General features: G+C 51.7%; 1 protein-coding gene across 1 annotated transcript in view; it reads right to left on the minus strand.

Moving 5' to 3' along the window:
* Positions 1 to 2034: 2034 nt before the first annotated feature.
* Positions 2035 to 15340, minus strand: part of lrrc7 (leucine rich repeat containing 7) — a 29348-nt gene continuing 16042 nt past the window's right edge. The window contains 18 exon segments of the mRNA XM_084692765.1: positions 2035 to 2279; positions 3802 to 3876; positions 5834 to 5926; positions 6076 to 6142; positions 6755 to 6878; positions 7528 to 7681; positions 9015 to 9161; positions 9758 to 11504; positions 11656 to 11833; positions 11944 to 12055; positions 12959 to 12965; positions 13245 to 13446; positions 13449 to 13594; positions 13596 to 13767; positions 13888 to 13987; positions 14424 to 14493; positions 14757 to 14872; positions 15067 to 15196. Coding sequence (XP_084548891.1) covers positions 2172 to 2279; positions 3802 to 3876; positions 5834 to 5926; positions 6076 to 6142; positions 6755 to 6878; positions 7528 to 7681; positions 9015 to 9161; positions 9758 to 11504; positions 11656 to 11833; positions 11944 to 12055; positions 12959 to 12965; positions 13245 to 13446; positions 13449 to 13594; positions 13596 to 13767; positions 13888 to 13987; positions 14424 to 14493; positions 14757 to 14872; positions 15067 to 15196 — 3748 coding nt within the window. The 3' untranslated portion in view covers positions 2035 to 2171.

Raw genomic sequence — 15340 nt, forward strand, 5'->3', positions numbered from 1 at the left:
TTTTTCTTTTTATTATTTGTACAATAGAGACTTTAGTACATTATTGAAAACACCTCTTATATACTGAAAAACTGTTCACCCAAAGCTGAAAATGGCTCTGGTATTTGTGGCACATATTTTTTGTCCATTTTATACATATTTCTGTAAAAATGTATCTTGAGTATGTACAGGTAGTCTGCAAAATGCATTCTTATCACATGATATAATATATACTTCGGCAATTACATTTCTTTGTGTTACAGAAATAAAACCGGAAGAATTTAAACTTGCATGTGCAAATAAATAAATTGTATAATAAACTTACTGAATCTGTCCCAACTAAACTGAATAGGTCTCTTTGTAAATCAAATTATTTCTCACACAAACAATGAAGCAGCAGTCATGTCCAGTAAGTCTTTATACTGCAGAAGCTTAGAGAACATTCACAATTTATATGAATCAATTACTGTAGTTCAATGTGTTTTCATTCACAATTATTTACATCAATACTGCAATTATACTGAGAAGTACTATATATTAACTTTTATATCTAATTGTATCTCAAACACATACAAAAATGACAGTTTATATATTAATATACATATATATATATTATATGTGTGTGTATTACACAAATTCACAATTACAGTATAAATACATTTTATACATATGATGATACATATTGTGTTTTCTGAGTCATAAGTATCCATTCTCTTTAATTATCCTTATAAAATCTCATAGTTTAAGCAAAGCTTAGGTATATCAATATATTATAAATAATTACCTGAAACATTTAGTAAAAATAATTATTATATTATCAAACTTTCTGTTTGTTTTACAATATCTTTGATATTTCAACTTAAAATTGACTGGATATCTCAGTTCCATGCGTCAGTAGCTGGACATGGAACTGGTACATGTGGGGTCTTTAGGTGCTTTTGTTAGCTCAAAATGTCACATTTAATGCTACATTTGACCAAAATAAAAATAAATGAATAATATATATAAACGATATATATACGTGTGTATATATATACATATGTGTGTGTTGAATTAGGGTTCAAGAGGGTTCATGGCACCAACTATCATAATTAGTCACCTGTCTTGTTGAAAACCTTTAGAAAGAAAAGGGGAAAAATGTGAGAAGAACCCCTAAAATCGACATTAAAACACAGATAATGCCTTACTTAAACATCACAGGATAAAGCCAAGCTTTGTGACAGGATAAAGCCAAGCTTTGTGACAGGGTGAGATGGTGTTTTGTCACAAGTGCTTTTATTAAATATGACGTAATTCTCTGTCTAGCAACGTCTTTCTCAAAAACTTGAATTTGAAATGAGATTTGCTTTAGTAATTGGTTTTCTATGAATTGACCGAGCTTAGCAGTGAAGCGTAACAGTTAAACATTTCCTTGAACACTGCATCCAGCTATGTGTGACAGGTATTTGTCCTAACAGCAGGTCGGGATATATCGGACAGTCTGTAGTTCATATTTTCCAAAATACTCTGTGAGATATTGCTTTAGCTCTTTCCAGTTGGCACAAACACGTTACTAAATAAATGTCAAAAATATAGCACACAGACTGCAGTGACTCATTGGGTATATAGGTAAACAGTTTTTTTTTTTTTACAACATAAAATATATGGTGGTAAGACCTATTATCTGAGGGAAAAAAAAGAATCTTCAGAATCTTCCTTTTGGTAGAAAGGGTCTGTGAGCTGGTGGAAGCCATAGCTCCAATCTGTGTTCAATATTGATGCTAGTCCTCCCTCAGCCCCTCCTGGCCCGCTCCAGTGCACTTGCTATGTGTGCAGGTGTTCTATGTACACAAGGCTAGACAGTGCTGAGGGCCGTGGAGCTTCTGAACCACTAGTGTGCTTTAATGCTCAGAGAGGAAAACCAAAAGCTAAAACTGAAAAAAAAAAAAAAAAAAAAGAAGAAGGCTTTATAAATAAGCAAAATCAAAGGTGTGAAGAGACCTGCACCCACCTTCAGTCTGGGCCGTAAGAGCAGCTCTACGTCCATGGGTAGTCAAGCAGATATGTTTCCTATCGTACTTTTGGCACTCATATTTGCCATTGGTCCAGCAAATGGCAAATGTTTGTGATCCTAGAGTAAAAACTGGGCTGTACACAGTTCCGCAACCCGCAGGGCGAGAAAAATCTGTTTTTGTCATTTTTTATAAAAATATCTAAATTGTGCTCTCTCTCAAGATTACCAAGTCCACAGTTTTCTGGAAATTCTTCAGAAGAGACACTGCAGTTTCATGTTCCATGTGTAAAAAACTATGTCCATTGGCCTGTAGAGTAGAGAGGAGGCAGAGAATGAACCAGGTTGGGGGAGGGGAGGAAGGGAAGGGGGGGGGGGGGGTCAGCAGAGGCGTTCAAGGGGGGAAGGCTGGCAGGAGCCCTAGCTGAGAGGAGATGGACAAACACAGCACTGTCAGGAAGGAAAGGAGGAGAGAGAAAAGAAAGGTCATGCTGGAGACGGCCATGCTGCAAAGAGAGAGAGGGGGGAAAGAAGCTGGTCTTTAGAGGAGGGTCCTTCAGCTAACAGCTGTATCTGTGGAGAGAGGAGGAGGAGGAGCCCGCGGCAGCAGGCCGTGGCGGGGGGGCTATTTCTAGCACACATTGAAAGCCACACAGATACATGACACTGGCCAATAGCCGGAGGGATGAAGGGACAGACACACTGGTCCTTTCCCAGTCCTGGTACAGAGTTCTGAGACCATTGATCTATAGACATAGATCTATGAAAGATACAGGACAGTCTGGACTGGATGTGAAGGCTGTAGATGTTCAACTGGCTGTAGGACCCAGAAACATCTGACCGACCGGCAGTCTGCCACTGACCAGTGGACAGCCAACAGGGGCCTCCAGTCACTGAAATGGTCACAGTGAAGACATAGAGGGAGCTGGAGTTCTGAACTGTACTTGATTAACTACAGGACTACTGGACCACTACCGTCCTTCCAGACTACCATACTACTGGAATACCAGGTGACTGGACTACCGGACTACCAAACTACTGGAATACTGGACTACCACCGGACTTCCAGACTACCATACTACTGGAATACCAGGTGACTGGACTACCGGACCATCAGACTACTGGACTACTGGACCACCACCGGACTTCCAGACTACCCTACTACTGGAATACCAGGTGACTGGACAACCGGACCACCAGACTACTGGAATACTGGACTACCAACAGGGCCAATGGGCAACTAGCCCACTTGACTACCAAACTACCAGACTGCTAGCCTACCAGATCCACCGGACTACCAGCCTACCCAACTACTAGATGTCAAAATTACAGGAATACAGACTGCTGGAATACTGGACAACTAGAGAGGACCACTGGATTACTGTGGACTTCTGGACAAGCATGGTGACCTTATCTGAGGAATCACAGGTAAATTGGAGGTGAGGTGGGAGGGGAGAGGGGCTAAGAGAGGATTTGTACTTCTGGTATGAAATCACCAGAAAAGACCAGATTCATTCGTGAAACATCACAATGACATGTCGGGAGGGACAGCAACTATAAAGACTTTCGCCAAGCCAATAAGGTTCTAACAACAGATACACGATATGATACGTTTGATACTAAACCACCGCGGACGTATTCGATTGGTGACTGCTGCGTTTGGGCAACCCATTCCGATGCTACTAGGAGAAGTCAAGCATGGATCACAGGTATCAGAGCATGCTCTGTGGGACTGCCTCATGCACAACCTCCACCGGCACCATAGCAACGAGAAGACGAAGAGGAGGATGAGGATGGCCGTCAGACAGACGTAAGCATGGGAGTCACATTACCTTCAGGATCTTGTCTCCCGGCTGCAGCATCGACGAGGCCGGCCCATCAGGCTGTACCCTAGTGACAAAGATACCCTATAAGTCAAAATGATACCAGGTTAGGAACACAAGTGGAGGAGCGCTTAGAATCTTTGCCTTTCTGCTTCCTGTTTTTTTTAAATTTATTTTTAATTTTTATTTTTTTAGCTCTGATCCGACTCACGTTCTGATGACTGTCGCTTTAGTTGCAGTGAGCTCCTAGGTTGCACACAGGTCAAAGTGACCAGAGGCAGCTCTGGGTTCTGAGGGTCAAAGACAACTAGACGTAACACTATTTCTGCGGTCTCCAGGGAGACGCAGGTGGGCGACAGACCCACTGGGAAACATGTACTTGTGGTTTCTCCACTAAACACAAGTATCAGAATGGAAACTTCCAAAATAGACCTAAGTCAAGGCAGAGATTATAAATTCACCAAAATGAATGCATGACAAAGTGAGGTGTTTGTTTTACACAGCTAAACAGTTACAAACTCAGCAGTCCCTGTCCTGACTAGAGGACCACTGCTGTGACTCTCAGGCCCTGTCCTGATCAGAGGACCACTGCTGTGACTCTCAGGCCCTGTCCTGGCCAGATGACCACTGCTGTGACTCTCAGGCCCTGTCCTGACCAGAGGACCACTGCTGTGACTCTCAGGCCCTGTCCTAACCAGAGGACCACTGCTGTGACTCTCAGGCCCTGTCCTGACCAGAGGACCACTGCTGTGACTCCCCATTACTGTCCTGACCAGAGGACCACTGCTGTGACTCTCAGGCCCTGTCCTGACCAGAGGACCACTGCTGTGACTCTCAGGCCCTGTCCTGACCAGAGGACCACTGCTGTGACTGTCAGGCCCTGTCTTGACCAGAGGACCACTGCTGTGACTCTCAAGCGCTGTCTTGACTAGAGGACCACTGCTGTGACTCTCAGGCCCTGTCTTGACTAGAGGACCACTGCTGTGACTCTCAGGCCCTGTCTTGACCAGAGGACCACTGCTGTGACTCTCAGGCCCTGTCCTGACCAGAGGACCACTGCTGTGACTCTCAGGTCAGGGTTGGGCCGAGAACATTCCTAGAACAGGTTATTTCTTCTTGTGGAAGGAACATCTCATCCAAGGTACTTGCAGCATTAATTTCACCAATACGGGGTCCACCGAGAACACATTTTAGTACAACTTTTAGAGAGGGTTCTTCCTCAAGCCTGCTAATACTGTCTGTTTTATAGTCCCTGGTTCATGCCATCTGGTTTATCTTACAGAAGCCTGAGTGGTGCTGCCTGGTTAAGGTGGGTTACTGCAGAAACCTGGTTTCTACTGCCTGGTTTAGACTGCAGCAGCCTAGATAGAACATTGCAGTACCTGGCACTGGCAGATGTTACCATAGCAACTCTGAGGCAGGCCATCCAGGAATGTGATTGGCTAGTCCCACAGCTAAGAACACAAAGTACATTGTCTACTGCATATCACACAGATAGAACAGACAGACAGGCAGACGCAGACAGACAGACAAAGATGCAGACCGACACACAAAACAGACTTATAGATAGACAGACAGACAGACAGACAGACAGACAGACAGACAGACAGGCCAATTTATGGTTTCACAAGCTACATTGTGATCAATTATGTAATTCTCCTCCCAAAGTGTCTTGAGGTGAAGTACAAGTTGTCTGAAGCAGTAAGGGTGTGTGTTTAACCCTTGTGTTCTCTTCGGGTCATTCTGACCCATCAGTCATTGTGACCCACCGTCGTTTGCAACAACTTTACCGCATACAAAAATAAAAGTGAAGCATTTTCTTTCAACCGTTGGGCTGTCTCAGACCCCCCACATTGCGAAGGTTAAAAGAAAATTTATTTTTATTTGCTTTTGTATTGGGTAAAATTGGGTAAACACAACGATGGTTCGTAATGAACCTTTTGGTCATGTGACCCGAAGGCAGCACAAGGGTTAAGGAGGCATAAATTGGCCATTCACAGGAAGACAGGAAGTAGACAGACGTGTAGCGAGCAGGCCTTACCAGGTCAGAGGGCTTGAAGGGATTCCCCTGGCCACTGAGCCCTCCTGAGATACTGAAGCCAAGCCCTGGGTTCTTCTCTATCCTCACACACAGCTGCTGAAAAACACAGAGCGCACACACACGTTAATGCACAGAGAGACAGAGAGACAGAGAGAGACAGAGAGAGAGAGAGAGAGAGAGAGAGAGAGAGAGAGAGAGAGAGAGAGAGAGAGAGAGAGAGAGAGAGAGGAATATACCCCCACCTGCTCCTGGAAACCGTCCATGCTCTTCTGTCCTTTGGTCTGAAGAAGGCATCGTGCACTCTGGGGTCTAGGGTTAGTGGTGATGGCCTTCTGGTACTGGGGGTGGTTGGAGGAGGAGCCAGTCTGGTACTGGGGGTGGTTGGAGGAGGAGCCAGTCTGGTACTGGTTGGAGGAGGAGCTAGTCTGGTATTGGTTGGAGGAGGAGCCAGTCTGGTATTGGTTGGAGGAGGGGCCAGTCTGGTATTGGGGGTGATTGGAGGAGGAGCCAGTCTGGTATTGGTTGGAGGAGGAGCCAGTCTGGTATTGGTTGGAGGAGGGGCCAGTCTGGTACTGGGGGTGATTGGAGGAGGGGCCAGTCTGGTACTGGGGGTGGTTGGAGGAGGAGCCAGTCTGGTATTGGTTGGAGGAGGAGCCAGACTGGTATTGGTTGGAGGAGGGGCCAGTCTGGTACTGGGGGTGGTTGGAGGAGGGGCCAGTCTGGTACTGGGGGTGATTGGAGGAGGAGCCAGTCTGGTATTGGTTGGAGGAGGAGCCAGTCTGGTACTGGGGGTGATTGGAGGAGGAGCCAGTCTGGTATTGGTTGGAGGAGGGGCCCGTCTGGTACTGGGGGTGATTGGAGGAGGAGCCAGACTGGTACTGATTAGAGGCGTGTATAGCCATGGTCATGCTAGGTTGGTACTGGGGGTTGGCTGAGGGGGATATGGCCATGGGCAGGCCTGCCTGGTACTGCTGGATGGAGATCTTGTTTATAGCCCCTTCGTACTGCTGTTCCCGTGCCGAGCGGTGCGGGGGCGTGGCCGAGGCTGAGGTCACTATCATGGTCTGTGATTGGTGGGGGACGTGGCCTGCCTGTGGGTAATTCAGCCCGTTAGGCAGAGAGTCAGGAAGCTGAAAAGATGCAAATGTCTGGTCTTACAAGATGGCGAAGGACACAGATGAGGTGTGGCGTGTGACGGCATATAGGCACACACACACACACACTTACACACCTACACACAAACACTTACACACCTACACACTTACACACACATACATTGTGGTCTACAATCTGGTCTTTACCCTTGCGGAAACAAAGTGCTAGCTTAAAGGGTTCCTCAGTTGTGTGAGAACCCTGAAGGGAACCCCTTCATTTATTAGTTGATGGGTCATGATTCTAGATAGTCAAAACCTCCAAGCATGATGGAACACTCCCACACCAAATGAAAGCGGGATAGGACGGTGAAAACAATGTTGCTAGGGAGACAGGGTGAACATGAAGCATTGTTGCAGTGAAACCAGCTAGAACCGTCCTTGAAGTCAAACAGTCTCTCTCTCTCTCTCTCTCTCTCTCTCTCTCTCTCTCTCTCTCTCTCTCTCTCTCTCTCTCTCACACACACACACACACACACACACACACACACCAGTTCCCGGCTGTGAGATTTGAGGAAGCTAGGCCGCGAGTGAAATGCTGACGGTATAGCGTTGCCATGTCGCCGGGGGGTGTACCAACCTTCTTCATGATTTCAGGGGGCACATCCCTGCGGCCCAGAGAGTAGGGCGCCCACTGGCCGCCGCCCGGCGCCCCCTCCTGGCCGTTGTCCAGCATGCCGCCCTGCTGGGAGGGGCTCTGCAGACACACACACACATTTAGAGGTGCACCTGGATCACGTCCTTGCCCTAAACCCAACACCATCCCGCCTTAACTTTACCCATGACAGTGCCCCCGACCCTGCTTTAATCCCAGAGCCTCACCTCAACCGAGACCCTGCCATGACCCTGTCCTCACCCCAACCGCGACCCTGATTTAATAACCCAGACCCTGAACCTAACATCCAACCTCAACTGTCACCTGACCCCAACCCCAAAGTCTGAAACGTAGCTCACCCTGACCTGTGACTGAAAGAACAGGGAGGAAACAGGAAGCAGTTGCATCATCCTGCTGCATAACTTCTTGTGGAGACCCTCATCACCTGTCTTCTCTTAAGGGCTCTCCAACCCTGTTCCTGGAGAGCTAAAACTGTGTAGGTTTCTGCTCCGACTTCGGGTCGTAACCTGATTCGACACTTCAACCAGCTAATAATTCAAATCAGGGATGCTCGGTGGGGTTTGACACAAAGCCTACAGGAAGGTAGCTCTCCAGGAACAAGGTTGGAGTTCCCCAAAGTTCCCGACACGTCTCCCCCTTCAGCCTGCGTCTATTCTGCCAGCCACCACTAGAGAGAGCCAGCCACCTTCCAGAGCGATAACACCACAGAAGAAGCAAAGGAGACAGCTGACACATAGACAAGACACACCAGCTGACAACGAATGACACAGCCGTTGCCCGGGTAACACACACAGCGCAGGTAGCTGACACACGCGGAGCAGACAGGTGTCACAGAGACGGTGTCGGCTTTGTCACACGACAGGAGGAGATGGATGGGGGCTGTTGTGTCAGTTGTTAGCTTTATCAGTAATGCTGTCTCTCATCGCCATCTCCGGCTGTGATCACCCTCGGTGTAATCACGTCTGCGGCAGTCGTCATCATCAGTGTCAGTTATAATCCTCTGTGTGTCAGTTGTAATCCTCTCTGTGTGTCAGTTATCATCCTTGGTGTCAGTTCCCATCTCTGTCGACCCTCCTCCTCTCTCTTGGTAACGCTCTCTGTCACTCATCATCCTCACTGTCAGTGCGAATCTGTGTCAGTGACTCTTCCAACTCGTCTGTGTGTCGTAGTGACATTCTGTATCAATACTGCCTCCCTGCCCTGCTCAGGATGCCCCCAGCCTCACACCCCACAGTTGCTAAGTTATCAATTATCAAGACGTTATCAAAATATATATACATCTGGAAATATATGTATGCATCCTTGAATATCAATCAAAATCACAGTTGAAGGCCTGTACAGTAACCATGGTAACATTACTACAGTGACCTGAGTGAGCTAAGGAGATCTGTCCTGGTTGTGATGTCATACTCACGTTGAGTAGAGGTAGCCAGTGAGAGGTTTGGTTCTCATGCTTTGTGTTATTGTAAAAGTTTATAGTCATGCTTCTGCCGGCATGCGATGCATAGCCTCCCGAACACAGCATGCCAAAGTTTACTGTGTTGTGCTTAAGGACAGCGCTCTGATTGGAGGAAAACAATCACATGACATGAGTGAGTGGGGCGGGGGGCGGTCAGGTGGGTGGTGCTGTTGCCACGGAGCTTGACAAACAGAACAACAGCACAGAGTTAAACAGTGACCCAGACACGTAGACACATTAGTGAACACAGATATACATCAATACTGACACAGCGTCCTGCTGGTGACTGATACAACGCATCGATGTCTACTACACACATGAGAGAGAGGTCAGCGAGACAGAGAGCCAGTGCACTCCTGGCATTCAGACTCGACTTCTGTCTTGGAGACCTTTCTCCAAGGTGGAAGGTAAGTACAGAAAGTATTACGCATTAGTCTCGCAAAGTAGATACAAGGTCCTCTCCTTAAAATTAGATATTAGGGTCAGTTAAGAGATGGAGGAGAGAGAGGAGTGAAAAGAGAGCTGCGAGAGGGAGGCGTGAGGAGAGAGAAGGACAGGAGAGAGGAAGCCGGCAGTCGGTCAGCGTCGTCACCATAGCGACGGCAGCCGCCGGCAACGGCTCGACGCGGTCGGACCGCGATAAGGCAAGCGATGGACCCTACGATACACCACCAACACCCAGCTACAGACTCACGTACCCGGTCCAGCCTCTTGGACTCGATGTGGCGAAGCAGCTGCTGCCTCCAGTCCACCGGCATCTTGGACGTGATGTCCTCGGGCTTGGCCGGCACGCCGGGCCGCGGCGCCGGCTCGGGGCTCTTCTCGGTGCACGTGCTCAGGTCGTAGTCCGGCGGCATCTTCTCCAGCAGCGCCGCCATGGTGGGCCGAGCCGACACGGGGCGGGCCTGCGACGCTCCGTAGGTCTCCGTGCTGTAGCTCCGCGCCGACAGCGGGCGCCGCTGGGTCAGGCTCTTGGTGGGGTAGGCCATGACGGGCTTCTTCTGCTCCTGGTAGGAGGAGTAGTCCTCCTCGTAGCGGCCGTTCCTCTTGTGGGACGGCGGCTGGGCGTCGAGGAGGCTGCCCGCCAGGCTGTTGTGGTCGTGGAGGCTGGAGAAGGGCAGCTGGCGGGCGTAGAGCTCCGCCTGGTCCTGGGCTTCCTGGACTCGCCGGAACAGCGCCAGCTCCGTGGAGCTCACCAGGGAGTCGGCGCGGCGCAGGAAGCCCGGACGCGAGCGCTGGGACGGGAGGGGCTGCTGCTGCTGCTGCTGCGGGGGAGGGGGGTTGTCTTCGTTGCCGGGCGACTGCTGCGCGAAGGAGAACATCTCCAGGGGCGGGTAGCCGCGGTAGCCCCGCGGGCTGATCAGCTCCTTGGGGAGCGTCTTCCCCGGTTGGTTGGCGTACTCGGGGGTGTTGGGGAAGGGGGGCGGGGCGCGCCGCTCCAGGGGGCCCTGGGGGTTGAAGCTCTGGTCGAAATGGTAGACCTTTTTCGGGACCGCCGGCTTCTGCTGGCCCGCCTTGGAGGCGCCGTAGTCCAAGTCGTCGTCCAGCATGGGGGCCGACTGGCTCCTGGACATGCTCTGCTCCCCCAGGCCCCCCATGCCCTGGCCGGGCATGTCGGAGCGCTCCACGCTGCCCTGGTGCTCGATGCTGGAGCTGTAGCTGTCCATGGGGATGCTGTAGACCTTGTAGGAGCCCATGTCCATCTCGTCGATGCTCTGGCTCTTCTTGAACTTGGCCTTCACCTCCTTCATCATGGGAGACAGGCGCTCCGAGCTCTTGCTCATCACCATGGCGACCTTGGTGGGGTCCTTCCTGGGCTGGCCGTGGGCGAATACGCTGGCTCCGCCCTGGCCCCGCCCCCCTCCCCGGCCCCGCCCCCCGCCGCCCTGCGCCGGATCCAGGTAGCTCCAGTTCCCGGCGGAGGGGAAGGGGCCCTGCTCGGCGAGTTCCCCCTCAAAGTCCTTCCGGTCGGGGCGGGGACTGGAGGACGGCGTGGGGTCGAGGCGGGAGGGGAAGGCGGTGCGGTCCTCGAAGGGGCTGGGGGTGCGCGTCCAGTTCTGCCAGGGGTTGGCCGGGGCGGGGGGAGGCACTTGGTTGTCGGGGGGGGCGCGGGCGTTGTGGAAGGCGTGTGGCGTCTGCTCCAGCTCCAGGGGCATGCCCACGATGCGCTCCTGCCTCATCAGGGGGCGCCGGCCGTGCGTGGAGGCGCTGCGCGGCTTGGAGCCCAGCATGGGGTTCCCCGCGCTCCCCCCCCCAGGGGGCTCCAGGGGGGCCTCCTCGGACACGAAGCCCGTGTTGTCGTAGTGGGGCACCTCGCCCCAGCTGTCGTAGGAGTCGCTGAGGGGCCGGCGCTCGCCGCGCTGCTGCAGCGTGCCGGACGGAGGGGTCTCCCTCTGGCTCAGCAGGGGCTTGGTCTCCAGGGGCTTGGGGAACGACTGCGCCAGCCTGGGAACCGAGCACAAACACGCGCGGCACACAAGCACGCGCACGCCAAGCACGATTAAGCCGGGTCTTCCAAAAACACACAGACTCACTCTCAGGTTTGTGTGCATGCGTGTGCGTGCGTCCACGCATGTGTGTGTGTGTTTGCGGGTACCTGTTGGTCCAGTGTGTCTGGGGCCCGCCGTCCTTCCCCGGGGTGTGCATGGCGGCGTTGGGGGGAGGGTTGGAGGACCCCGAGGAGCCCTGCGACGGTGAGTAGTCAGAGTAGGTGGCCGAGGACCCACTGTGGTTCACACACTGCATCTTGTCTGCCTCCGAGTCGTCCGTGGACTCTGAGGACGTGAGAGGGCAGGGTTTAGGGTCCGGGTTTTAGGGTCGCACACGTGTTGGCGCGTCACACGCGCGTGCGCGCGCTCGGGGAACATCCCGAGGGATGACCCACCTTTCTTGTCCTTGCCCAGGAGCACCACCTTGGGTTTGTACATGGGGGGGTCCACCAGGGTGGGCCGCATGTCCGAGATCCGGATGTCGTTGGGGGAGCCTCCCATGGAGTCCTGCCGACACACACACACACACACACGTGCGCTGGGGTAAAACGTCTGTTTGGGACCCTCACACACGCAGACACAGGTGAGCACACATGTATGCAAGCAAATACATGGCTGCGGACGCACACAGAGACCCCACAACTGAAACAGTGAGATGTGGTGCGTGTGTGTGCTTGTGCGTGTGTCTATGTGTGTGTGTGTGTGTGGGCATCTGTCTATGTGTGTGTCGCACGGCCTCAAAGGCAGTCTCGGGTGACTGTTTCGGTCTGATGGGCGACCGAGCCAGCAAGCCAGTGTTTGGGGTCAAGGGTCAGTCATAGGTCAGAGGTCGTGTGTGTGTGTGTGTGTGTGTGAGGTCAGACTGCTGCTGTCTGACTTACGAGGAGTCGGTAGCGAGCCGAGCCTGCGGGCGGAAGCTCTGGCAGAGGATTCTGGGAGACCACGCCATGTAAAGCAATCTAAGCCAAACAACAACCACACACACACACACACGAAACGAGCACAGACAACGAAAACACACACACACACACAAACACACAAAAAGATGGAGAGGTGTGTTCATGGCATCTCATCGCCGAACCCGGACCTGCCGCTGATGTTGCTATGGTACCGAGGGAGCGAGGTGGGGTGGGGGGGCGGGGCGGGGTGGGGGTGGAAGGGGCGGCGCGAAGCGGTGTGGGATAACCATGGAAACAGAGAGAGACTCAACACTGACCGCGCCCATGTTTTATGCTAGCCCCGCCCATATCATGCTGTAGCCCCGCCCATATCCTGATGTAGCATCGCCCGTATTAGGATTTAGCCCCACCCACACAACATTGAGGCCCTGTTTTCACTTGACGACAGTCTATACGGACACACAACGAGGCTCGCCATTAAACTGTGTGTGTGTGTGTGTCTGTCTTTCACCTCTGAGCTTTCTGTAAGATCCTCCTTGTCCTTCCTCATGGGGATGTCCATAGCAGAGTTGTGGATAGATCCCTGCTCCACGAGCTGTGCCTGAGTGAAGTCTTGCATGTCTCTTTCCAAAACCTGAAGCACAACACACACACACAAAACATGATACAAAATAAACCGTGCGTGTGTGTGTTTCACGTGCGTGCGGAAAGGGTTGTAGGTGAAGTGGGTATGCGTCCGAGTTTGTGTAAAGGTTGTGTGTGTGTGCTCAGTGCGTGTGTAAAGTGTGTGTGTGTGCGTTACCTCTTTAGGGGGCAGAGGCCAAGGGGGCTCGTACTGCTCCTTGCTCAGATGCTCCATGTTGGTTCCGGAGGAGTTGGTGTTGGCGCCGCCCTGGTGGCCACTCTTTCCCACCAGGCCTTGGACCGACTTCACCATGTTCTTCAGGTCCTCGGGGTAGGGGGTGGGGTAGCGCTTCAGGTTAATCTCCACCTGAGGAGGTTCACACACACACACACACTGTTACAGTGAGATCTCTCCCCCCCCACACACACACACATGGTTATACTCGGATCTGTCACCTCAACACCCGACACGGTGTCGTCATGGTAACGTGTGTCAGCGGTGGTGGAGGTGTGTGTCGGTGTGTGTTGTTCCCGTGCGTGTGCGTGTGGGCGTTCTGGATGAAGGAGGAACCTTGACTTTGCCCGAGTTGTCCTCCTCCTCCTTCTTCTCCTCGAACTCGAAGGCCACGGTCATCCTCTGCTGCCTCTGCTCCTCCCATAGGGTAGGGTTGAAGCTGTCCGTGTCCGATTGGTAGTCTGGAGAACACACACACACACACACACGATGTTGCCGTGGGGATCTCTCTGGGATCTCTCTCCCACACGCGTGCAGAAACACACACGCCAAACACGCACACGCATGCCGGGCCGGGCTACCTTCGTCGTGTCGTGGTTGCTGGGGGAACATGTAGTTGGTGAGAACTCTCTGCTTGGTCTCGGGGTGAGCCTCGGTCTGGAGAGGGATCAGAGCCTTGGACTGCCCACACACACACACACACACACACATGCACATGTACACGAATGTACGTCCACGCATACACACAAACACAGCTGGTTAGTGTGCATAGCTCACAGGGTTGACCTACATTACACCACAAGAGGCAGTGTCCTCAACAATACATGATCATTTCACGATACAACAATCATAACAGCGTCTACGTGATTGTGTATAATAATATCTGGGGGTCAGATGGCTGAGCGGTTAGGGAGTCGGGCTATTAATCAGAAGGTTGTTGGTTTGATTCCCGGCCGTGCAAATGACGCCGTGTCCTTGGGCAAGGCACTTCACACTACTTGCCTCGGGGGGGAATGTCTCTGTACTTACTGTAAGTCGCTCTGGATAAGAGCGTCTGCTAAATGACTAAAATGTAAATCTACACAGTAGCAGGACAGTCAATATGACAAATGTCTACCTGATTGTCTGAGAGCCACAAAGCAGCCAGATCCTTTAGTTTGGTGAAGGTGAAAGGTAGATTCTTTAACCTGCGAGAAGGCAAAGACGAGGGAGCAGGAGAGGAGCAGGAGAGGACATGGAAGACGAGTCAAAATGGAGGTCAAATCTATCTCTTGGAAGTCACTTTGGATAAAAGCGTCTGCTAAATGCATAAATGTAAATGGTTTCCCTGGCAACACGTACACAGACAGATATCTATAGGTACATCCCTGTATGGAAAGCTACTGGAGAGAGAGACAGAGAGACAGAGAGAGAGAGAGAGAGAGAGAGAGAGAGAGAGGGGGGGGGGTACCTGTTGTCACTGAGGTTGAGGACTCGCAGCTTAGTCATCTGTCCTATTTCGTCGGGCAGGAACTCCAGTTTGTTGGAGCGCAGAGACATGACCGTCACATTCCTGCAGTTGCCAATCTGAAACACGCCGCCGTACAGTTCAATACGTGTGTGTGTGTGTGCTGTGTGCTGTGTGCGTGGGCGAGTGAGTGTAGAGGTGTGAGTGTTTGTGTGCGTGCATGAATGTGTGTTTTTCATGTGTGCATTAGAAAAAACGAACTGGGGTGGGTAAACGTGTGTGTGTGTGTGTGTGTGTGTGTGCGTGGACCTACCTCCCTGGGCAGCTCTGCGAGGAAGTTCTCATCAGCAGCGAAGGTCCTGAGGTTGGTCAGGTAGCCGATGGTGGGAGGCAGAGACTCCAGCTCGTTACAGCTGCAGTCAAACTCCTCCAGCAGGGACAGACTGCGGGCAGAGCTGCATTCAGACACGCCTCAACTACCGTCACACTAACCTGAATAACCTATAGTTCAAATAGATCAACTACTGTCACACTAACCTGAATAACCTATAGTTCAAATAGATCAACTACCGTCACACTAACCTGAA

The sequence above is a fragment of the Hypomesus nipponensis genome, chromosome 26, assembly GCF_054491055.1.
Source record: "Hypomesus nipponensis isolate SF chromosome 26, ASM5449105v1, whole genome shotgun sequence".
Taxonomy (NCBI): Eukaryota; Metazoa; Chordata; class Actinopteri; order Osmeriformes; family Osmeridae; genus Hypomesus; species Hypomesus nipponensis.